Genomic DNA, 25,784 nt, shown 5'->3' with positions numbered 1-25,784 from the left:
ATTCCAATGCCAACGATGGCATTTAAACAAGTGGATGACACAACCAGGTGGAAGGCGACACCTCGAGTCAGTGGCTCCTTAGGACAGTTGTGAAGCAGACAAGTGAGGGTAGGAGGGGGAGGCTCTGAGCTTGAGCTGTGGGGGAGAGGACATCCCCAGAGGAGGCTAGGTGGGGCAGGGCAACTGGACCATCTGCCAGGCCTTGGACAGTCTGAGAAACAAACTCCCTCATGCTGCTACAGAGTTTGGAAGGTCTGAAGGGGCAACTTCAAATTGACCAGCCCGCACCCTTCTCCACTGGTCTAACAACTGACTACAAAAGAACCTAAGATTCTGTCAAGATCATCTCATGCTGTGTTTGCAAAGAAAAGTACAAAACTGTCCAGATGTCGAGGGTGATGCTGATCGCACAGGGATCCACAGAGGGCAATGGCTGATGTTTTTTCCTAACTCCAATTTAAAATTTCTGTGGTCATCCAAATGACCTCATTTCTTTACAGAGATCTGACAGTATATAAACATCACATATGGAACCATGTAAAGTCGCCTCTATTGGACACTGCAGACTGCAGGTTGTGTTTTCATTTTCTAAAAGCTCCCCGCTGCTGAAATATTTACTTTTAGTCTTTTGTACTTCGAGCTGTTTAAATATTTTGAATAACAATGAGATGAAAGGCAAACAATATCTTTAAATGTTCTTTAAAATGCACGTGCTACAGTTTATCTTGACATGTAATCAACAAGCAGTGGTGTGAAAAGCACGTATGTGAGGCCACATGTGTGTGTGACAGGCCAGCTGCAGTCCTTAATGTGCAACATGGAATTTTACTTTCCGCTCAAGGCCAAGTAGAAGACAAAGAACCTGGCGAATCCAGGCAGTACCTTTATTTTATGTAGCTCGACAAACTCCCCATAGGAGTTGACATAGGCCACGCCTTTCTCGCGAAGGGTCAGCCTATAGCTCCAGTTCAAGGAGCTGATGTGGTTCTGGATCGCTTCTGTCATGGCCTCCCAGTTGTGTCTCACTGGAAAATAACCAGGGGAAAGTACACAGTGAGGTTTGGTGCTGATGTTTCTTTCATTTTTGAAACAGGGTGCTTCTCTGCAGCCCAGGCGGGCCTTGTGATGCTCCTGCCTCCTGGAATTATGTGTGCACCACCACACACAGACAGATTGCATGTGACCACACATGAGCCACACCACTGATTTAAAGAGCAAGAACATGGTATAGCTTAACTCTTTCCTGGGCCTGCTATGCTTCCTTCTTCCTGCTTTACATTACTAAGTGTGGGAGAAGACGCCGAGTTCTGAGAAGAAAAAGGGAAAAAGCCACGGAGAAGTGCACACCCCACGTGGCAATGCCCAGCATGCAAGGGAGAGCCACTCTGTCAGGAAGCATCTCCCAGAAACCCTTCTTACACCATGGAGCCTGCTTCCTTCATCCCATTGGGTGGGAAGAAGTTCTTGGGTTGAGACAGACAAGGAAACCCACCTCGCCCTGGGGCACAGGCAGGTGTGGAGCATTGTACAACATTGTTAAAATCACAGTGTAAGAAGTTCACAATACAAGCTTTGTTTCCGTTGTCCATTTTCCTATAGATAAACAAGGAGGTCTGGAGATGAGTGATCTGATTCCCTCCTTAGTAGCAGTTAAGCCCTGGCTGCCTTAAACAAGAGGACGAACAGCCAGTGGGACTACTCTCATGTCACCACCAGCCATTCAGAACATTCTACAGACACCCTGAAGAAGCTGTGCACCCATCACAGCCGCTTGCTCCCGCTCCTGAAGGCACAGCCCCATCAAGCTGACTCAGTTTGCACTGGACTTTCTGTTGTCACAAGCCTTGGTGAACACTTGATGACTCTGTAGCCACTTTCCCAGGCCAGAGTGGGAGTTCGTCTAGTGACCCAGTAGAGACTGCTGTGCCTGGTGCTAAAAGGGACAATAATGTGACTATGACTGATGCAAACAGAAACCTTCCTTTGCATGAAAAGTTTGTCTTTGTGGTGGCAATGCCCTTCCTCTGAACATAAAGACTGCCCCCCTGTGGTGGTTTGAAAGAAAATGGCTCCCAAAGGGAGTGGCACTATTAGGAGGTGTGGCTTTGTTGGAGTAGGTATGGCCTTGTTGAAGGAAGTATGTCACTGTGGAGGCAGGCTTTGAGGTCTCATATATGCTCAAGCCACACCCAGTTTCTCAGTTCACTTCCTGGAGCCTACAACATATCAAGATGTAAGAACTCTCAGCTCCTTCTCCAGCACCATGTCTGCCTGCATATTGCCTTACTTCCCACCATGACGATAATGGACCAAACTTCTGAATTGTACACAAGCCACCCCAAACAAATGTTTTCCTTTATAAGAGTTGCTGTGGTCATGGAGTCTCTTCACAGCAATAGAAACCCTAACTAAGACATGCCCTCATACAGTGAATCATCTGCAAAAAGACTCCTCCGCTGCATCCCCTAGGGTTGCAATATTAGGCCAAGGAAAACACTTATCCTGAGGTGTCGTCCTTGCTTATTTTTAGTAGAGCAGGCTGAGCTGAAAACAACAGCAGGGACAGCAGACTGTGGAGCAGCCACCGCCGTAACAGCTGCAGCAGAGGTGGAGCTGTGGAGAGCAGCCAGCAGGCCAGGCAACAGGAAAGGGGGAGCCATGTTCCTAACAAGGCCTTGGCAGCAAAGGAGTCAGGGCTGTTCTGTATGCAACAGACAACTAGAGGCCAAGGTTAGGGCTATGGAAACCACCAGAGCTCTTGACCAAGGGGCAGAGGTGGCAATGACTCCTGAAGAGTCAGAGATGCCTGTGGAGCTGTGAGGGGCAGCAGCCAGCAAGCTGCAACACCCATCCTGCTCCTAAGCCTACCAAGATACCCATCCCTCCCTGTTAAGCCCAAGAACTGTAACACTAGAGGGCGCCATCTGCTGCTGCTCCTTCCTGTCTGAATCCACATCCTGCTGAACACCAGGATCTAGGTAGAGAGCCAGGGGAGTCCAGCCAGCAGACAGTGACAGTCAGTGACCACAGTCCTCTCACCTGGCTGGCCTTGCCCGCTTCCACTCCCATTTGGCTCCCTGTGAGATGCTTTCATGACAGTATCTTTGTTTGTTTGTTTTCTCAGTGTTGGGAATGGAACCTGGGGCCTCCTGCACACTAGGTAAGTCCTCTACCAGGTCCTTATACTTCTTTATAATAAATGAGACTTGAACTCAGAGTTGCCTCACATTATCGACCAGTTCTCTCTGATATGAGGCTAGGATTCAACTGCTGGGCCTTTCCTCTACCCCACCTCTTCTAGGTAGGAATGCATCTTTTCTATGGGTACTAGATATGGAGGTTCACACCCACCTCTGTGTAACTCCACATTCAGAAGACACAAGGGCCTGTCTGGGCAATCTGGTCATAACTGGATGAGAGTCCAGAAAACACACCAGCAACTGAGGGGTGGGGTCGCGTCTCTCTCTCTCTCTCTCTTAGAAAGCCCCTCCCCAGCCCCCAGCACAGTCAGTGTGGACATCGGCCTTCCATGGCACCAGCGTAAAAGGAGAGCTCTAGGGGTTTGCAGCCTGGATAGGTCACTTTCGTTACTGCATACCCTCATGATGCAATGTTCTCCACAGTGGCACATTTTTGCAAACTCCAGCCCTAGAAGACCTTTCATTCCAACCCTCTGGGGAACTTTGACTGCAGGGGTCCTGTCCATTCTCTTCACAAGCCAAACAACCTTTTCTGTAAAAGGTAAGAGTTTCAAACACAGCTGTACATCGGCCTGCATATCCTGCAAATAACCAAGTCCTAGATCCCCTGAGCTTTCCTAGGAGACCGGTCAAATCTAGGGCCTGGCTGTGTTTATTCCTTCACTGTTAAATTGGATGCAAAAAGTCACCCTCTCTTCAGAAAAAGCTCAGCTAGTCTCACAGGTTTATTTTTCAATATAAACTTTAAAATGATCACTTTTGAGCTTTGAAGGGGGGAAATAAAGTCTCAGATTGTGCTGGGTCTGCATAGTCATGAGCTAATCTTGAGATATGGCCTCTTCATAATATTGAGACAACCCCTCTAATTCACAGCACTTTTTGGTGTGCACTAACAGTCTTCCCATGTACACCGTTAGCTTTGCTCCAAGGCATCTCATCATTTTTGTCATTTTTCACTATATTTTTAGCTTGTTATGGCTGGCAAGTAAGAAATGTGATTTTCACACTAACTGAACTAATTAATTCTAATATTGCTAAGCTCAATCTTTTATATGTTCTAGATATATCATATCATAAAGTTAGACCTTTCCCCCATTAACCCTTTACAAGCAGATATCCTTTCTTTCCTGTTCATATTCCCTGTGCAGTTGCCAAGGGCACTACAGTCATGCATGGGGTGGCTCTGAGGCACTGTGGCCAAGCACTAGATGGCTCTGGGGCACTACAGCTGTAAACAGGGTGGCTCTGGGGCACTATGACCATGTACTAGGTGACTCTGGGGCACTATGATCATGTACTAGGTGACTCTGGGGCACTGTGACCACATGCTAGGTGACTCTAGGGCACTGTGACCATGTACTAGGTGGCTCTGGGGCACTATGACCATGTACTAGGTGACTCTGGGGCACTGTGACCATGCACTAGGTGACTCTGGGGCACTGTGACCATGTACTAGGTGACTCTGGGGCACTGTGACCATGTACTCGGTGGCTCTGGGCACTGTGACCATGTACTAGGCAGCTCCAATTCATATTTAACACAGAATCAAGCTCTTCAATAAATCTTTGCTTTCCACTCTTCATCCTGAAAAGAAGTTTCAATGTTAGCCTTACTATCAGAGTTTTTTAAAGCACAGTAGGTGTGAGGTTTTCATAAATGCCTTTGGGTCACCACTATACTTCTGGCCAGGCCCCTCTTGTTACCTACTGTGAGCCCTCAGAAGCAACACATACTCCTTTAAGACACTCATGCTTGTCACTTGGGTCACCTCTATGGGATGCACTTTTTTAGTTTAGATTCACTTAGTATAGTTACACAGTCTCAACTTTTCTCGAGTCTTAAACTATTCCAGCCTCCTGTTTCCTAGTCTTGTCAATCTATGTATATCCCCTGTCCCCACTTTATCACCATATGTGGTGACTCTGCATCTGTTTCCTAGTCTTGTCAGTCTATGTACATCCCCTGTCCCCACTTTATCACCATATGCTGTGACTCTGCGTCACAGCTCTTGCTCAGCTCTCTCTCCAGGAGACCCTTCTCCAGAGAGCAACCTTCTAGGACATTCTGCAGATGCTTTCAGTGGAGGAGTATTCTTAAATACAGAAATCCCACCCAGAAACCAACCTGCAAAGAGAGACTTGATTCCATCTACAACCAGTAGGTCCTAAATTAATACTCTCCAGTGAGTCACCTGGTGAAATGGGTCTAGTCTCAGCTACCACATCCAGCTACTCAACTGATCCCAGCTACTAACTGAACTACTACTCAACTGATCCCAGCTACTAACTGAACTACTACTCAACTGATCCCAGCTACAAACTGAACTACTACTCAACTGATCCCGGCTACTAACTGAACTACTACTCAACTGATCCCAGCTACTAACTGAACTACTACTCACGGCCCACACCCAGTGTACAACCTAATGCCTGCCTCTCTCCTCCGCCTTAGAGAATCTGCTGGGTCTATGGCTATCAGTCACCTGTAATACTGGCACTACCCACATTGGCATCAAGGTCTTTGGAGAGAGCCGACTCATTCATGGTTTTGAAAACCTCCACGAGATCCTCCGACAGGGCCACCATGAAGACTACCTCTGTGTCTAGCTGGCCACCACAGCCAATCACGTCTGCATCACCAGCCTCCCTAAATCCACCTCCCACTCTCAGCTCAGCATCTTTGCTCAGACCTGTGGCATTTCTTGCCTCATCTCTCCCTTCTCTTCCCCTTTCTAAGTTCCTTAGTGCTTCAGCAGGGATTTGGACTCCAAGCTGTGGCCTGGGCCTCTCTCCTGCCTGAGCTCAACCCCCCTTACCTCTCAGGTAAAGCTAACTGCTTGGCTCTCTGAGGTCACCTCTTCCACCACCTTCACTCTGCCCCCCAGAGACCGGATTTTCTCACATCTGCACTTCTGGCCAACCTGTGACTTTCAAGATGCAGCTTGAACTGGGCACGGTGATACATGCCTGTCATCCCAGCTACTCAGGAGGTAGAGGTAAGAGGATCACTTGAGCCTACGAGTTCAAATCCCACCTGGGGAACATAGTGAGCAAGACCTGTCAAAGGGGGGGCGGTGGCTAACATAACACGGGTCAAGGGTTACTTCATCCTCAAAGCTTTTCTTGGTGCTCCTCTGATGCTGCAGGGTGCGCCAGGTACCCCTCACGTGCTCTGCAGAGATGCTGTTACTTCTGGGCAGGATCTGTTATCATTATCTCACATGGCAGAGTCTCAACAGCAAACAGGAATGGGACTCAGCCAAGATGCTTAACACAGACTCAACACCATACCGCTATAACAAACTTTTGTTCTATTTTTTTTCACACTGGAAAAAATGAAAATGGCCATCACTGCCTTTCACCTTCTGCTGGACTTGTTCAAGTTTTGTCTCTAGGTCTAAGTCCCAGGATAGCTGCTGGATAGTTGTGGCCTCTGCAACTGAAGGGCAGAGTAGTCACACCTAAGGAATGCTTATGAGTGACTGTCAGAACCAACTGCAGAGACGTGGACTCAGCCTGTCTAGGTTTACCAACCCCCACTCACCCTGCTGGTTATACTCCCAGCCAAATTTCCTCGAGTCCTGCAAGGCCTGCCCCAGGAGGGCTGCCTGGTGCATCAGCTTCTTAGGAATACAGCCCACATTGACACAGGTGCCGCCCAGGCCTGAAAAGAAAGCGACATGTCAACATTCCCTGTGTAGCAAGCGTGCTTGTATGATGTTTCTCACATCAATGTGGGGTTATTAAAATATGTAAGAAGATAAGTTCTGGCGGTGGCAGGGACAACTGTCATCCTCCAAATGAGGCAAAAATGGATAAGTCAACTATCTAACTTGCAATCTGCAGAGAAGACCCAATAATGAGTGAAAATGTAAGTCTACATGAAGAGTTCTGGAGACAGAACGCACTTGTCTGGTGCTCAAGGGATGAGAGCCACCCTGGCTAACGAGATAAGCACTGCACCCTTGGAAAGACAGCTTCTAGCCTCTCTAACCCTCACTCCTCTGAGCCAACTGTCAGTCCGCAAAAGCTGCCTGGTGGCATCTACTCTGCATGTGACCTACATAAAACAGGCCTGGCCTGTGTGCCCCATGTGCCCCACATGAAACAGGCCAGGCCAGTGCACCCCTTGGCAGGACCCAAGTAAGGAATTCTCTCCAGCTGCAATCTCTTCCAGTCCACAGATTAGCAGGATCTTTTCTGGATGGGGGAGGAGAGAAACAGGGAAGAGGCAGGAGGGAAAAGGTCAAGGGTACACCCAGACAAGTCAAAGAACAAGCAAGGTGTGCTGCTGTACCCTGGGAATTCTAGGCTAAAGCTTTTGAATTAGCTTGAATTTCAAACAGTGCTTTTGGGTTTTGGTTTTGTTTTTTCCCCATACTTTCCCTACATTTACGAGACAGCACAGTCAGGCTTGGTACAGGATAGAGTCCACAGAGCAATGAGGGCACAGTTGGGACAGGAGAGTAACAAAGGTCAGAGCAGTACCCAAAGTTAGCAATAGCAGTGGCCACGAGAAGGGGCAAGGAGCCAGAGTGAGTCCCAGGACAGTGGCATCAACCATGTGTGGCCTTCCCGACGATGAGGCCAAGAGTGTCAGGACCCTAGCTTCCCTTCCCTGTCCCCTGCTCCAAACTGACAAAGCCCAACCTGAAACCAGAAAAACAGAGACAACCAGTGGTCAGGGTTCTAGGCCAGAGCAGACCAGAGACAAAAGAATGCATTGAAACATACATGAATATTCTGCACAAAATCTGTATGTTCTATTTTATTGAGAAGGAGGAAAAAACCCCACACAGCAAGGTGAGCACTGTGCCCTGCAGCACACAGCAGAGGTATATGGCCGGGACCATGTACCATGCAACCAAAGAATAATGATGGTGGACAATGACAATAGCAGCCACTATACAGCCATCAAGCCCAGCTGTGAGACTAAGGCAGAAACAGAGAGTGAGCAGGACACAGCATATGCACTGTGCCTGCAACAATGTGAAAGTACCAGTGCATGTAAGCCAAAAAATCTATGGCAGAAGTGTGGGTGCTGGGCCACGGAACCGCCTTCCTTTTTATAAAGCTGAACTGTTAGCATGTTCCTTTGCAGAGTCTACACCGTTGGAGGGCTCACCCTCCTGAGACCAGGCAGGGTTACATGAGATTACAGGAAAGAAGCTGCCTGTAAAAGCATAGGACAAGGGCTGGAGAGATAGCTCAACAGTTAAGAGCACTGGCTGTTCTTCCAAAGGACCCAAGTTCAATTCCCAGCACCTACATGGCAGCTCATAACTGTCTGTAACTATAGTTCCAGGGGATCTGATACCCTCACACAGACATACATGAAGGCAAAACACCAATGCACATTAAATAAATAGATAGATAGATAGATAGATAGATAGATAGATAGATAGATAGATAAATTTAAAAGGCCAAGCAGGAACTACAGCTTACCCCAGGATGAGCCCCGAGGCGATGGGACCACAAAGTCTAGCACCATGACCTTCTTTCCCAAGTTGGCAGCTTCCTACAAAAACAACCACATAAAAAGTGTCTTGCCACCTTCTCTCTCCCATTTTTCTCTCCCTTAAGTGAACAGTCTGAATTTGCCAGATACTCCTCCACCCCCAATCAAACCAGTTATTATAAAAGCCTAGATTGCAAAATTACAGTTAACTTTCAGAAAAGTCATTGATGGTTCACTTGTGTTCACACCTTTGCACAGGAGAGGCCGCCAGAGCCCCCGCCAATGACGATGAGATCATAATCATGAGCCGAGTCTTCCTGAAGGAGCTTCTGCAGTAAACCGTTCTTATGTGCCTACAGATTACCAAAGGAGACAGAATAGCACATGACTCCATTTTCAACCAGCATGGATTCTTTGTCTAAACAAATCTGGAGCTGGAAAGACAGTTCATCAGTCAAAAGCACATATTGTTCTAGCAGAGAAACTGGGTCCAGTTCCTAGGAACCAAGATGGTTGGCAAGCAACTGCTGGAAACTGAAGTTCCAGGGGACCTGACATTTCTGTCCCCTGCAGACATCTGTGCATGTGCTCACACAAGCATACTCCACTCCACACACACACAAACTTAAAAATGAAAAATGTTTTTAAAAAAATACTCAATGCTGGGGATTTAGCTTAGTGGTGGAACACAAGGCCCCACGTCTGGTTCCTGGCACCAAAAAGAAAAGTGAAGAAAAACCTCAGGAATGATGGGTCAAAACATTTGTGTTGAGATTGTAAATCTACCTAGATCTAAGTAGAGTACAACTTATGCCAACATATATATATTTATGTCCACTGTGACCTAGACATTCTGACAGTTATCATGTCAAATGAGGCCACTTTCCACAGATAAATGATCAAGTGTCACTTTTCCAGCCCTTGTCCTCTGGACTGGTCTTCATTTGAAACCTGGATTTTATGCATCAACAGCTGTCTTCATGATCTCTCACAAACTGACCCTTCATTCCACAGCTGTGCTGGGTGGCTTCCTTTATCACACACCTCTCAATGTTTCTTTCCCAATGGCCACATTCTAAGAATCAAGAAGTTAAAGCCCCATGCTTTGCACCCAGTATTGGCACCCCTGACAGGGGTTCTAACTCACTGGAAAACAGTGTTTGTGTTGACCAACTCTTGTTGGAGAACAGCATGTTTCACCCGCTATCAGGAGGAAGAGACTTGTCCTGGCCCCAGTGACCTACCTGTTGCTCTTCCTGGGGCTACGTGAACAAATCTGTTTACCACAGATAGGGCAAAACAAAGATATGATTCCAGGTGTGGCTTAGTGAACTCATGAGTTTAACTGGGCTGCTTAGGGGAGTGTGGACTTGCTGTCAGCTGCACTACTGAAGAAGGGTCTGTCTTCATGGGAATTAACAGCTTATCTATCTCTAGGAAGGGATGGGGCCTCATGAGCCACCTCCTGAGTCATGAGCTGCTCCGGAGCCACTGTGAACCCCTCATGAGCCTCATGATGCTCCCTCCTCACATACACACACAAGAGGGAGTGGTGATGGACCCAGTCCTGTAATGGTCACAGCCACTCTGACTTCAGGCTAAGAATGGCCCTCCTGTGCCTGGGTCAGCACTGTGTAACTTCTCAGGTTTAGTTGGTGGGAAAGCTCACTTCCCTGGCAGTCTTCAGGGTCACCTGGTGACTTTGACACTGATAATTACAATGTGAACAAACAGTGTCGAGGACCATGAGTGATGACGATCATTACCTGGAAAGTTCGGTCACATCCGCCCACGTGCACTTTATTCACAAAAATATTGGGCACTGTTTTCTGGTTACTGATTTCTGTCAGCACTTCCTGAACACTGGCTCCATCATCTGAAGAATGAAACAGTATATGAAGACACTATAAAGGATCCCCTTGCAGAGCTCAAGTCTTACGATGCTCACTGCTCGTTGCTTACAAGTTCACATCCGTGACAGGCCAATGTGCTCCATGACTTCATGAAATAATGACTCAAGATGAGAAAGCAGCTACACCTTCAGAGGACACCTTAAACACAAAGGCCTACCTATGGATTGCTGTTAGGACAAAACATTTGGGTTAGCTTTTGCATACACAATAGCTCTGCCACAAACAAGGGACAAGTATCCTTTAAGAGAGCAAAACTCAAGTGAAACCTGTTATAACAACTAACAAGAAAATGCTTCCTATGATTACATTTAAAAGTTTTTGTAAGTATGGTCTGCAATCCACCCTTCTTCTTGGAAGATGCAACGGGGTCATGACACTTGGGACTTGGCACTTATTGGTAAGAAACAAGAGCACTTTGCTTCTTAAAGCAACTTGGTGAAAAGCCGGTGCCATGAAGGCAAAGTTGAAGGTCTTTTCTGGTCACTATCCCATCCCAAATTCCTGCAAAGAATAGCAGATGTGAAGTGTTCAGTGACTGCCATGGCCATGGAAGACAAAGATTCAAAACTAAGCTGAAAACTTAACATGCTCTTCCCCATGGGTAATGCAACCAGGAAATGGAGTGGACTCCTTTCGTTATGACAGTTTAATTGATTTTGTAGAATGCTGGCAGGCAAGTATCCAATGCCTCAAACACTTTAAAGTTAGCAGCCCACAGCTCTTCCTATTTCCTGCCCTCAAATATGGAAAATCTTTATCAAATTGTTTGTCACATGAAGGTTCATCTTCTGTGTGCTTGAACACAAACAAAAGCTCATTTGACAGACAGACATGGAAAAACAGTGAGTTGAACAAAGTGGAACAGTCATGTTGGCACTTACTACAAATAGCAGCATTGCTGACAGCTACTCACCAACTTGATCAAGTTCCAGGATGTTGTAGTCCACTCCTAAGGATGAAAAGAGTTCCTTAACCTGAAAGAGAAACCATTGTGAGCCTCTTGCTCTCAAAAGGTTCAGCAGCTATGAAAGGTGTTCATGTGACATACAGTGATAAGAGCTGCCCAACACAGGCAATCTTAGGGACATGAGTTCTGGCCCACAGTGTTCTCATTTTCCTCCATATACTTCCCCAGAATAACCCTGTCTGCCACCTCCATTCTTTTACTCTTTGTCTCCTTATGACTCCTAATGAACTTTTCTGCCCAAATCTCTTTTCTGGTTCAGGACAGGTTCATGGCACTCCTCCACGGGTGCTATGCCTCAGTGCAAATCTTCTTCAACCATGTCGCTTCCTTTTTCTGTGCTTCCTCTCAACAGCCATTAAGTTCCTCCAACTAAATCAACCATCAAGCATCTAGGACCAGTCAACCATGATTCCAAGTCCACAAAATGCAACGATGAACCAGACACACTCTCTGCCTTCTAGGACAGAATTCAGTAGCATGATGACAGTTTAACTATAGCCCATTTACCAGCTGCCCATCAAAATGCCCCAGAGTCTGACTGAGAGACGACAGTGTGGGTATTACCCAGAGCTTATGAGTCATTCAGCATCAAATCTGCATGGTAACCACTGTGCAAAGCTCTGGCTAGGCTTCACCTGCACACCTGCCTCCCAGACATCTTCCAGGTCACACTAACCTCCTCCCCCCCCCCCCCATCCACGGACGGCAATGGCTAAGTCTTAGTTCTCTGTTGAACTGTTCCACTCTCGAGTTCCCAACAGTCACTCCATCTCAGGTGTTCCCAGCTTTGTCTTCTCCAGTTCACCCAGTGGCAGCCACTGACTTGTCTTTTCATAGCCATTTTGTGACACCACCCTTAAACACCCTCCACCCTTGAGTAAAACCCAGAGGCTCCAAGGTCTAAGCAGATGACACATCTGTAACCATGATAATTACCTAAGAGTAACCCTTTCGTGTCTTGGAAATCTCCTAAAAGCATTCTGCAAATGAACATTTATTCCAGAAAATCTCCTAAGGAAAAGCAGAGTCTATGGCCCTGTAGCCTGGTCCTGCCCCTTTCTCCTCTCCTATAGCAAGAACTCTATTTCAAGTGAGTGTGGCTCCAAAATAGCATCTCCTCAAATGGCAGGTCGCCAGCATCTCTCAGCTCTGAGTCACAGAAGCTTCAAAGCACTCAACCCTATTTGAGGTCAAACCCTCTACATAGGTAGCTGGTGGAAAATCCTAGGGTGCTCACCATACTCTCTGTGTAAGGTCAAGTCCCAGGAAGAGAAGAGTAAGCCAGGAAGAGCAGATGCTCCAGGACCATTAGGAACCATCCCCACCTCCAGCTCAGGAATATGGTACAGGGGTTTTGCAAGGGGAGGGGCAGGCCACCACAGCAGAGAGCTCCTGAGTAACTTCTTTTGAAACAGGCTGTGGGAAGTTCCAGCTCAAAGGCAATGGAGATGGACTACCAGGAAAGAAAGAGGAGGCGGAGACAGCCATTAGAGAGACAGGCTAAATCTGCCGGTGAATGAGGGCAGCCACCATGGCAAAGGACAACAATTCCTCAGAAAACTACAATTAAAGATACCACAACATTCATGTGTTCACTCATGTTCATTACACCATCACTCACACCAGCCACAAGCAAGGCATGTATCAACTGGTGCCTGGATTGATAGGAAAGGTACCCGTACACACACAATGGTTTATTATTTACCCTGAGGAACTAGGAAAATTCCAGCTCATGCTCCAAGATGGACTAACCTTGAGGACATTACACTAAGCAAAACAAGCCAGATGTAAAAGGCCAAACGCTGAATGATGATGTCACTTATATGTGGCACTTGGAGTGGTCAAACTCACTTTTTGGTGAGATGGTTGGTGAGGGCTGGGATGGTAGAAACATTAGTTACTGTGTTGTTGAGTTTAGAATTTCAGATTGAAAAGTTCTGGAGATGGACTGTGGTGATGAGAGCCAACAATGTGACTCTGTCTAATTGCTGAGTCCTTGCACGTGGTTCCAGGGACTTGAACCTGACTCAAGGTGACAAGGGAATGAAGAAAAGACAAACACACAGATACACAAAAATGGTGGTCTAGTCCTCAGATGGAGAAACCTCAGCATCCCTTCACCCACCCAAGCATTTTATCATATAGAGGTGAAACGGTGGGGGGTTGGCGTGCACGGTTATTGCATACAGCTGAACCAAGGAGGCAAGGATTATGGTAGACAGGTGAGCCAAGGACGCAAGTTTAACCAACATTAGTAGGAACAGTCTCTGGAAGGGAGCAGTCTTCTAGGCTGCAAATATCCAGGGAGGTAGGAAAAGGAAACTAGGATGGACATTCTATGCACACACTCCTTATTTTAGCACTCAGACCAGGAGGGAAGGCTTTGTCATTTCTCTGAGCATAGCCTGGGGAAGGTTTTGCCATTTTCCTACAGGTTTGAGACGTGAGTCCTTGGCATGGCTGCTGCCCATGTCAACAGCAAACATTCACTCAGGGCTTCCTCCACTCTCCGCACACAGTATCATTGGCTTCTACTCTTCTGATGTGACAAATGTGTTTTAAAAAATCAAGGTATTTTGCCCTGGGTTAGTCCGGGTTATCTTGCCTGGGAGTCCATCTGTCTCCACAGCTTGCTGGGTTTTGTGTGACAGCCAGGTCAGTCCTTTCAGCTCTGGGTTAACATATAACCATAATCTTAATAATCTTAAGTCCACACTTATCAGTAAAACATCTTGAGACACTTAAACCTTTGAAATTAAATTCCAGCCATTTCCAGGGAGCCCTCACTCGTTTCCTTTCTTACTCCTTATATTCAGCCACACTTCCTTCCTCTTGTCTTCGCTTACATAAATTCCTATGTCAAGTGCCTTCCCTTACAGGCACACCTCCTCTTTACCCTGGAGGACAAACCCACCTGTCCTTTCCTTAGCCCATCCAGATCGTCTGAAGTAGCTACTGTGTGCCTTACTGCCACAGCCCTTGTTTATCACAAGCTCTTCTTTCTGCACTTGAGAGCTGGCTGGTGGCTGCTTGGCTATTGTGAGTTCCTGGGGGGCCAGACCCATGTTCACATCTCTACAGTGCTAAGTACCCAACAACTAATGCTTGTTAAATGTCATTATCACTTCAATAAAGGGACAAATCTTTCTTCTTGATTACTGTATGGACCATATGTGTAAACAGCAGTGGATTGTGGGTCATACATTTAATAAGCCCATGAACAAACCACCACAAAATCAGCCAGTGAATGGTCACCAAAAGATAGGTTTCCAGGATGTGTACGTCCTAGAAAAAAAACACCCAGGAACTGGCTGGAAGACCTACCATCCAAACTGAAGCAGGGACTGTTAAGAGACCCTGCCTCAAGAAGAGTCTTTGCTCCCTGCTAAAAACCAACCCCCCCAACACACACACATGCATGTGCACACACACACACACACACACACACATCAAGAAAGAGACCAGCACATATGAAGATCAGATTGATGGAAAGGAAGGACTCCTCAGTGTATAAAACAGGAGCAGCTGAGATCATAAATAACTGAATTTTACCAATACTAACTCCCAGTGGATTAAAGAAAACAAGTGTGGAAATCATACTACAAAACTTGCAGGAGCCAAATCAGAAGAATGTGTTTATAAGTCCTAAATAAGACTTGAAAGCCACACACCATGAAAGGGAAGTGAAGTGGGACAGGTCTCATTGTGCAGAACTCACAAACCTCAATTACCAAAAGACTCAATAAAGACAGTCTGGGAGATTTCCCAACATTTCCCAAAGGACTAGTATTTATAATATATAAAGAAAACCTACAAATCAGCACAACAAAAGAAAAACAAGAATAATGGTCTTAATGGTTCGCAAGAGAAAACTCAAAGGTGTCATAAGCATACCGACTTTATTAGGAAAATGAAAAATTCAAGCCACAAAGAAAGAGTATTATGTACCAGAACTACAAAAGTGAAAAACAGCAGCTGTCAGCAAAGCTGCAGAGCAAGAACTGTAACACACTCACTAGCACAGGCCAAATTGGTGTAAGCATTTGGAAACGCCCTGACCCCGTGATTGATTCCACGAATCGATCAGCCAAAAGACACCCATCGCTTCTAGACTTTTCAGCTAAGATCGAGTGCTACCTAGATAAGACGGTCAGGGGTGTGCTTCTAGATGTACCCAAGGATAGGCATCAAGCCATATTGTTTTTAAGATCAAAATACTCAGCCAGTTGTGGTGGCTCATGTCTGTAATCCCAACACTTGAGAGGCTGAGGCAGGAGGATTACCACAAGTTCAATGCTAGCCTAGGGAACGTCACAGCAGTGAGAAGCAACGAAGCAGAGCTACAGGTACTGACATGTATGAGTCTCTAAGCAAAACTGCTGAAGGAACAACTGTAAAACAGTATGTGATCCTACTTACAAAAAGGCCCACGCAGGCCAAAAGGAACAGAGTACTGCCGGTGGTGTGCAGGCATCTAGTGACTCAGAGAAGAACAGGGAATGCGGTTACCCTGTGGGGAGGGAGGGAACATCCAGGAGTCTCCATGCTGCCAGTGTCATTCTACTAGTTTTTAAAATGAATACGTGTGTGTGTGTGTGTGTGTGTGTGTGTGTGTGTGTGTGTGTGCAGTTGCAGCTGTGGAGGCCAGAGGACAATCTCAGGTGCCATTCCAAGGAAGATGCTCTGTCTGTCCACCTTCTTCTCAATGAAGTCTCTTACTGGCCTGAAGCATAGAGGTTAGGTCGTCTGGACTTACCTGCCTCTAACTTCCAGGCACTGGGGTAAAGTGCACTCCACTATGCTCATCACTTTTATGAGTTCTGGGGATCGAACCTGGGTCCTAGAGCTGGCAATATTCATTCTGTTTCTTGTGACAGGGACTCTTATAGTAGCCCAGGCTGGCATAGACATCTATTTTTTTTCTTTTAAATAGTGCTAGAAATGGAACCCACGGCCTTGCTTCCACTAAGTCACACATCAGGCCCTTAACTTCCTGATAATGTTAAGTAAACATCAAAATATTGAATATCCCCATCTTGCATCTTCCTTCCAAAGGTTTGTTTCTAAGACGATGATTTTTTTAACTCATAGTATGGTAACAATGCTGAATGTCCACCTAGCCCCAAATTACGGAGTGTGCAACAGAGTTTAAAATAGTCTCGACTTAAAACCTCCTCGACCTTCATCTTAGAAGTGGAAGTCGCCCGGCGGCGGTGGCACACGCCTTTAATCCCAACACTCAAAAAAAAAAAGTGGAAGCCAAGGCCCCGCCTCGTTTTGAAACCTGGTCAAGGAGCCAAACATGCTAATTAATAAGCGTGATCTGGATCCAGCTTCAGCGAACCTCGCTATCCCTCGCTCTTTCATTTTAGTAGTACAATTTTAAACGCTCTTCTTTTTTTTTTAAGTTTTGATAAGCCCATATCAGGCTGGAAGGCAAGCGTCTAGGGGTCTGCAGGTTGGGACCTGGTCGGAACAGGTAAGCAACTATGCTCAGAATTCAACCAGCTCCCTGAAACACGCCTAGGAAAGCGCCACAAAAGCCCTACTCCGCCCACCTTCAGGCCCCGCCCACCCTTTCGCCCCCGTCAACTCGAGACCTCCGGCTCACTAAGCTCCACCCAGACCCCCATCCACTCGGTCCCTCCCACTGAGCTCCACGCAGACCCTCCCCATTAGCCCCGCCCACCAGGTCCTGTCCCTAAACTATGATTCCTCCCTGCCCAATGAGCACCGCCCAGACCCCCCAACAGTTCCGCCCATCAGGCGCCAACCCCTGAGCGCTGGCTTCGCCCCGCCCACTGAGCGTGCTCAGACCCGCCCGCCCCGCCCACCAGGCGCCAACCTGGGAACTCCACCTCCGCCCCGCCCACTGAGCTGGCGCCCAGACCCCCTAGATCCCGCTCACGGAACTTGCCCAGCCCCTTCACCACGCTCCTGCCGCCCCGCCCACCAGGTCCAAGGGGTCCACATCCACTTCGCTCCCTCCACCAGGAATTGCTTAGACCCTGCCCATCAGGCCCGGCCCATAGCTCCGCTCCGGCCGGCCCCGCCTACCCTCGTGCTGTGTGGACAGTAACTCTTGCTGAAGATCATCACCCGGTTGCCCTCGATGAGGTCCTTCAGGCGGTGCCGCACCTCCTCGCGGGCGTCGGGGGTCTGGCGGCTCGTCCCAGGGGACGACAGGCGGGCGCGGCGGCCCGGTGGCGACGACATTAGCCCGCCGCGGACCGTGCCCAGGCGGCGGTTGGGGGCGACTGCCGCCTTCCCCAGCCCGGGCGACTTCTGCGCCCGCGGAGGCGCCGGTGGGGACGGTGGCTTCTCCAGGGCTTCGTTGTCGCTCCCGGCAGAGCCGGGCCTGCTCAGGAACCGCGACGCGAGCGGCCGCCCAGGGGACGATGCCGGCAACGCCACTGAGAACTTGAGAACGCGGCGCACCGGACAGCTGCGGGGCCACGCTCCCGCCCTCGCGACCGCACCCGCGGAGAGTGCCTATTGACCGGCCACGCCCCCGGGCAGTTTCGCCCCACCTCCAAGGCCTTCTTAAGGCTAAGCCACGCCCCCTTAGCACAGCCCTGTGTGCAGGTGAACCAGGCCATCTAGTGTATCCCAGCAGCAGTCCCTTGCCTTTTTCAAAGGTGCGGTATCAAGCCTGTATGCTCTGCTATTCTTGAAATGATTGTTTTATCAATTTACTACCGTTTCTGCCGCCCAGAGGCCTCTCTGCTGTACCTTCTGTTCCTGATTCTCCACCAGTCTCAAGATAGGTGCTTTGCAGGAATCGTGAATAAAACCATATCCAGGAAAAACAGATTTTTTTTAAGCTTGTATTACCGAAACTGAATAAAACATCACTTTCCCATTGCAATTCAATCTTAATATGAGATTCCTAGGTCACTACCACCCACAAACCCCCATCCCCATTCCCTGTGACATAGTGTGTTGGTTAGTTTTTGCCAACTTGGCACAAACTAGGATCACCTGGAAAGAGGAAACGCAATTGAGAAAATGCTTCTTTCAGATTGGCCTGTAGGCAAGCCTATGGGGCATCTCCTTGACTAATGATTGAATAGGTAGCAGCACCCAGACCACTGTGGAGGGATACCACCCTTGGGCAAGTGGTCCTACATTGTAAGAAAGCAGGCTGAGCAAGCCATCAAGAGGAAGCCAGTAAGCAGGACTCCTCCATTGTTGGGCCTCTGCTCCTTCCTGAGTTTTCCACCTTTCCCCAATGATGGACTGTGACTGGGGACTTGCAACCCAAATGAACCCTTTCCTCCACTTAGTTGGTTTTAATCAGTGTTTTATCGTGGCAACAGAAAGTAACTAGAGAATATAGTATTCCGGAGCCACCCCCAACAAATGAACCCCTAAACCACCCTTGTCCAGACAAATCCTATGGGCGACATTTGGAAAGAAGGCCAGAGGGCTAACTGGCTCGCTCTCAGTCAAATAAGGACACATGATGTGCCGACATTTTGTCGACTGAGCCCTCTCCCCAGGCTCAAGTTATGACGTTCTTCCTGTAAGCACCCCTTCTGAAGTTCATCTTCCTGTAAACGTAAATAAGCAAAGACACTGACTCTACTTAGTGGCCATTGTTAGTCAGACAGTTAGCTAGACTACCCTCAGCACCCGTGGTCTGGAACCCTCACTCGACAGAGGACTTGAGAAAACTGCACAACAAACATGGCTGCTTACCCCGTCTGAAGGCGCAGGCTCCACTGTTTCAGACATTTATACCAGCCTTGCTGTCGCCAGCTTCAGTCCTGGAAGACCCTGCCAAAGCTCAAAATTTTTCACTTGCAACCCCTTTCAACCTGAACAATTTCACATGACTCAAATGTGTATGTACACTAAATAGATACACCAACCAAATGTTTGCTGGTAATAAGTCATAATGAATTTTATTTTTAAGAAAATCTTAGGTATCTATATAATTCCTCCATTTATTAAAGATGAGAGCAAATTTGCATTCTAATGAAATGGATGAGCTTGTTTGTTTTTACATAAAACAAATACTGCTGAAAATTTGATACCGAAGAAGGTAGAACATTGTCAGTGTTTTTCATAATTGATCAATATTTTAATTTTTTAATTGTCAATGCTGGGACTATTGCTTTGCATAAATACAAAGAATGTTTAGAGCTATCTCAGAAATGGTTGGAAATTCTGCCCTAATCCCAAGCCAACATTCATTTAACAATTTTTTTTTATGAAACTCAAGTATGCAGCTCAAATAGCAATTTTTGAAATCAAACATTCTAACACAATACAAGTCTAAATATATACTAATTTGTTCCTTACATGCTGAGGAATGCTGGGAGGAAAATATTAAAAGTCTTTGTTTTCTGTAATTAAATCATTCATTTTTATAGCAACAAAAAAAATTATTGTAGCTTTAAAAACACTGCAATGCATGACATTCCATAGTCTCCATTCTGAGGCAACATGTTTCAGGCACTGTTCGTGGGCCATGTGTAGGTTTGAGGAGATGCACAGGACAACATGCATGCATGTGTTGTGTGTTCAGAACCAAGGCTGTCCCACTGAAGTCAGGTAATCGACACTGGCAAGCCCTGCCTAGCAGAATCACCTTGGATTCATTATGTTTTCATTTTGAATTGGTTGTTGGACTTTCAGAAAACTTTTATTGAAATTTGGTTTTTTTGTGTGTGTGAGTGTGTGCATGTGTGCACAAACATGTGTGTATAGAGTGCATGTGTGTGCACCACATGCACACAAGAGCTCACAGAGGTCAGAAGTGGTGTCAGATCTGGAACTGGAGTTACAGACAGTTGGAAGCCACCATGTACATGCTGGGAACCAAAGCCAGGTCCTCTGCAAGAGCAGCAAATGCTCTTAACTGCTGAGCCATCTTTTCAGACCCCTTGAGAAACCTTTTACTGTTGTCAAATTTTTCACAACCCCACGTTTTTTATTCAGCCCCATTTGGGGTCACGACCCACAGCTTGAGAACCTGGGATCTGTTCGGTCTGCACTTGTTGCAGGCCTTGTGCATGCCGCCATGGCCTCTGTGAGTTCATTTGTGTATCCGTTTGGTTGTGCCTGGAAGATGATCACCTCTGGCTCTTACAACCTTTCTGCCTTCTCTTCTGCATAGAGCCCCGAGAGAAGGAGTTTGCTGAAGACATCCCATTTAGAACTGAGTGCTCCAAAGTCTCTCACTCTCTGCACATTCTTGTTGTGGGCCTCTGTGTTAATTACCATCTACTGCAAGAAGAAGCTTCTCTGATGAGGGTTGAGAGATGCACTGATCTTGTGAACAGTCATATCAACGTCATTAGGAGTCACTTTATTGCTATGTTCCTTTAGCAGAACGGTAGTAGTAGGTTTTCCCCTAGGTTCCATGATTTATCTGGTCTCGGGTTCTTGGACACTTTGGCGGTGTCAGGTATGGGTTCCATTTCCTGGAGTGGGCCAATGTTGTTAAGTGGCAAGGCTGTGATTGGTACACACATAAACCGATGGCTGTGATTGATCCAAATGCCCCTTCTTGGGTGACACAAGCAGGCTGCTCAGGCTCACTTGGGAGATGCCCTCCTGTGCTGCCTCCCCTGGCGTTGCAGCACCAGGCTCCCCCAGAGTGGTCTTTCCTTGCCTACGCTTGGTAGTGTGGACTGAGCGGTAACATGCAGAAAGAAGCAGCTGGTGGCATCACAGCAAGGGGTGTGGCTGCAAGGGCTGGGCAGTCTGCAGGCTGAGCTGGGAGGGGGCTAGGGAAGGAGGAAGGGCAGCTAGGAGGGGGCTAGGGAAGGGGGAAGGGCAACTGGGAGGGGGGTAGGGAAGGGGGAAGGGCAGCTGGGAGGGGGCTAGGGAAGGGGGAAGGGCAGCTGGGAGGGGGTAGGGAAGGGGGAAGGGCAGCTGGGAGGGGGCTAGGGAAGGGGGAAGGGCAGCTGGGAGGGGGCTAGGGAAGGGGAAGGGCTGTTGAGTTCATTACTTTCCTTGCCACTGGGACAAAATGCCTAACAGAAGCAATTTAGGGGAAGAAGACTTTATTTTAGCTCACAGACTCATGGCAGGAAAGGTGTGGTGGCTTTCAGGTGGCTGAGGCAGCATGCGGCTTTCTCACATCTCAGCCATCCAAGACACAGAGAGACTCCAGATGAAACTCAGGCCAGCTTACAACCAGCAGCTCTATCCCCATAGCCCTGGGTCAGCCAGCTGTACAACATGTCCCTAGACTGTGCCAAGAGCTGGGGACCAGATGTTCAAATACACAAGCCTCTGGGGACATTTCACATCCAAACCATAACAGTGGTCGATGTAGAGAGGCCACAAGAGAAGGCAGAGAGCTGACACTGAAGGAAAGAAGGCAGCAAGGAGCCAGGAACGTAAGCTGCAGCGCTAGTCACCAGAAGGGTTCCAGAGAGCTACAGGGCCAAGGGTGTCCGGCTCCGTACTGAGCTCTAACAGTGGCCAGTGTTTAAGACTAGGGAAGCTCAACTGCCCTCCAGACCTACACCAGAACTGTTACAGAGGCCTCTGCCAAAGGCTGAGGAATCCTAACACCACCACCCCAGGCCACACAAGCTCTGGGTGCCCGTAATGCTAAGGGTCCCAGTATGGGTGACCTGCAGGAGGAATGTAACACTAGGGGGCGCCACCTGCGGCTGCTCCCACCTGCCTAACCGTCACCACTTTCTGCTACACAGCATGGCTAGAGTTTCTCCTGGCCTATTGATGATGTCTGTTTGGGGAGAGTATAAGGAGCCCACGCAGTTGATGGTGATGCTCTGATTACTGTTTTTTTGGTTTTGAGATGAGCTCTTACCCAGCTGTGATGGTTAATATTCGCTGCCAGCTTGACTACATCTGGAATCAACCCAAGCTGTTGAGCACTCCTGTGAAGGATTTTCATTATCACAGTATTTGAAGCAGGAAGATCCACCCTAAATCTAGGCCACCTCTTCTGGTGGCAGCCCAGATCCAAGACACAGAAGAAGGAATGTTTGCTTTTTACCTGCTTGCCCTCGCTCCCACAGGCGAGTCCATCTGTCCTGTTGCTGAGACATTCCTTTGCCAGTTTTAGAACTAACGTCTTTGAAATTCATAGGTAGACTAAAGATAACCAGCTCTCTAGGAATCCTCTAGGACTCCACGCCAGATTGGGATCGCTGAGACATCCAGCATCATGGGCTGAACAACTAACAGATTATCGATAGGCCTTTGTGTCAGGAGACAGCCACTGTTGGGCTACTCAGACCACAGCCAGTTAGTCACTCTAATACATCCCCATCCAACATACCACTAATCTGTCTGTCTGTCTTCATTCCATCAATTCTGTTCCTTCAGAGGACCATGACTAATACAGCAGCCTAGAATGGACTTGAAATCACTGGGTAGCCAAGAATGAGCTTGACCTCCAGATCCTCCTGTTTACCACCTCCCAAGTGCTGAACTACTGAGCTCCACCTTGTTGGCTTAATGGTTTGCTCTTTATGCCCCAGCCTCTATCCCATGTGAGCTCCATGAGGGAGGGGCTTCCTTATCTTTGGGCTCACAGCTCTAGCCCTACAGTGCCTGGCTCATAGCAGGAAAGCTGTGAAGTTTACAGAGTGATTTACCTGGATCATAAATCATCAATGTGTGCAGTACTGAAGCCGGGTGACTTTGCTTCTGCTCCTGCCGGAGTCCAGCTCCAGTGGGGTTCAGGTCCTAAAGAGGAGGTGTGGAGCTGGTGAAGGGAAGGAGGAGACTGGCATGATCTGAGGAGCGCCGCCGTTTTATCCATTTTCATCCCTCAAAGCCCGCACAAAATTTCCCAAAGGAAGAGGCATAAGGGAACTCCCATAACACATAGTGAGAATTACTAAAAATGGAGGTAGAAGGGTGCTGTGGGATGTTCTGTATGTCAAATGTGTTGCTGATTAGTCAATAATTAAAACACTGATTGGCCATTGGCTAGGCAGGAAGTGTAGGCGGGGCAAGGAGGAGAATAAAGCTGGGAAGTGGAAGGCTGAGTCAGAGAGACACTGCCAGCCGCCATGATGAGAAACAGCATGTGAAGATGCTGGTAAGCCACGAGCCATGTGGCAAGGTATAGATTTATAAAAATGGATTAATTTAAGCTGAAAGAACAGTTAGCAAGAAGCCTGCCATGGCCATACAGTTTGAAACCAATACAAGTCTCTCTGTTTACTTGGTCGGGTCTGACGGCTGTGGGACTGGCAGGTGAGAGAGATTTGCCCTGACTGTGGGCCAGGCAGGAAAACTCTACCTACAAATGGCGTCCAACGTGGTGGCAAGAGTTTCCACCTAAAAACTGAGAAAAAAGATTCTAAAACGGAGCTAAAAACAGCTTCCTAATTGTCTCTCTCAAATGAGCGGCAGCTGCCGGTTTGAGCTACTGGCGGGTTCCTAGCGTGCGCGCTCGACCTGCAGTATGGCGGGAATGAGGCCTCTGCAAGTGGCACATTAAGCTGCGTGGTGGATTTAGCCTTTGCAGGTACAAAACAAAAAAAGAGGTTTCTGGGCTACACGCTGCTTGGATAAAAGCATAGAGACCCCCGATAGCTCCCAGAGCTGGTGGAAAATGCCATGTTGGGAAGCTAAGGTGGGTGGAGCCAGCAGCTACAGCTGCTGCAGTTTAAGGCAATAGATTCACAATAAGACAGATTCAGATGTAATAGTTTACAATATGTGTAAAATATACGTAGGCTTAAAAGAGACAAAAAAGGTGATATATAGAGTTATAGAAACAAATACATAGTTTTAAAAAATAAAGTCTTTAAAGAGACAGTAAAGGTAGTATAAAAAATAAGCCACGTGAAGATGAATATTACACAGAGAATCTGGATTGTGTTGTCTTTGGGACTTTTAACTGCAGAAAAACATTTGATTGTAAAAGCTGTTGAGTTATGCCAATATGTATATTTTAAAGGTACCTTGACTTCAAAATTTGAATATAAGGATATGTTACTTTGGAAAGGAGACTCTGCTTTTGTTCCCACAGAAAGCCAGAGGCTATGGATTTGTTCCAGATTAAGATACATCAGGTTTGACCAGCCAAGACCCCCTGAAAGGTCTCCGATGACACCATGGCCCAGATGATCCAACATCCAGAATGGTTTGAAGGCAACTGGCTCAGACGATACACCCTCATGGACTTTTCCATGATCCTAAAATTTTCTTTGTATCCCCATAAGATATAGCGCCCCCCTCCAGCAGGAAGTAGTAAGAGAAGCTACGCCCAAATTCCCAAATTATATGTAATTTTACTTTGTTAAGGTTAAAACCTTCCTTTTTTTTAAAAAAAAAAAAGGGGGGGAAGTACTGTGGGATGTTCTGTATGTCAAATGTGTTGCTGATTAGTCAATAATTAAAACACTGATTGGCCATTGGCTAGGCAGGAAGTGTAGGCGGGGCAAGGAGGAGAATAAAGCTGGGAAGTGGAAGGCTGAGTCAGAGAGACACTGCCAGCCGCCATGATGAGAAACAGCATGTGAAGATGCCGGTAAGCCACGAGCCATGTGGCAAGGTATAGATTTATAAAAATGGATTAATTTAAGCTGAAAGAACAGTTAGCAAGAAGCCTGCCATGGCCATACAGTTTGAAACCAATACAAGTCTCTCTGTTTACTTGGTCGGGTCTGACGGCTGTGGGACTGGCAGGTGAGAGAGATTTGCCCTGACTGTGGGCCAGGCAGGAAAACTCTAGCTACAGAAGGGTGCTGGAGAAGTGTGAGCTGCAAAGTCAAGCAGCAATGGTCGCCATGGGGTCTGTGCCATCCACCATATGGTCCACACCACCCTCCTATCCCTATATGACAGGTCAGGAGCTCAAATCCTTTTCCTCCTTATCTCACTTATCTAGAACAAATCAGGCACTTATCTAGAACAAATCAGGCATAGACCATGTGTTTAGGAGCTGCCCCCCACCCCCACCCCTGTCCAGGGCCTGTGTGACCCATGTCATGCCTTTATTCCACAGACAATGCCAACCAGCTATGGTCAGATTTAGGACACAGGCTTAATGACAGCACCTGTTTTCAGGAGTCAGAGCCCTTAAGGGAGAGGCCCAAACTGAGGGGCAAGACTGGAGAGGCAGCTTCACAGAGAGGGTACGTGGGAGCTGGTGCTGACACACTGAAGGATGCCCCCTGAATTCCAAGATGCTATCACACAAGCCAAGCAGAGACAGCACAGCTGGGCACATTGGGAGTCCAAAAGTGGGCAGCAGTGAGGGAAAAATTAATGCCAACAGAGTAAGCGGGGCAGATGGTG

General features: G+C 47.6%; 1 protein-coding gene across 2 annotated transcripts in view; it reads right to left on the bottom strand.

The window, feature by feature from the left end:
- Txnrd3 (thioredoxin reductase 3) overlaps positions 1-18,025 on the bottom strand; it is a 34,522-nt gene extending 16,497 nt beyond the window's left edge. Inside the window, exons 1-8 of one of the 2 annotated variants that reach the window (XM_052721309.1) lie at positions 17,595-18,025; positions 11,484-11,544; positions 10,424-10,533; positions 8,906-9,010; positions 8,645-8,717; positions 7,688-7,849; positions 6,744-6,863; positions 883-1,025 (exon numbers count right to left, since the gene is read on the bottom strand). In XM_052721309.1, coding sequence (XP_052577269.1) covers positions 883-1,025; positions 6,744-6,863; positions 7,688-7,849; positions 8,645-8,717; positions 8,906-9,010; positions 10,424-10,533; positions 11,484-11,544; positions 17,595-17,753 — 933 coding nt within the window. In that variant the 5' untranslated portion in view covers positions 17,754-18,025. The remainder of the gene's footprint in view (positions 1-882; positions 1,026-6,743; positions 6,864-7,687; positions 7,850-8,644; positions 8,718-8,905; positions 9,011-10,423; positions 10,534-11,483; positions 11,545-17,594) is intronic. The other variant, XM_052721310.1, reaches the window with a different exon arrangement.
- Between the last annotated feature and the right edge of the window lie 7,759 nt (positions 18,026-25,784).

The sequence above is a fragment of the Peromyscus californicus genome, unplaced genomic scaffold, assembly GCF_007827085.1.
Source record: "Peromyscus californicus insignis strain IS unplaced genomic scaffold, ASM782708v3 Scaffold_6__1_contigs__length_162567912, whole genome shotgun sequence".
NCBI classification, from domain to species: domain Eukaryota; kingdom Metazoa; phylum Chordata; class Mammalia; order Rodentia; family Cricetidae; genus Peromyscus; species Peromyscus californicus.
The sequence above is the reverse complement of the archived record's forward strand: the minus strand, read 5'-3'. Positions and strand labels throughout refer to the sequence as shown.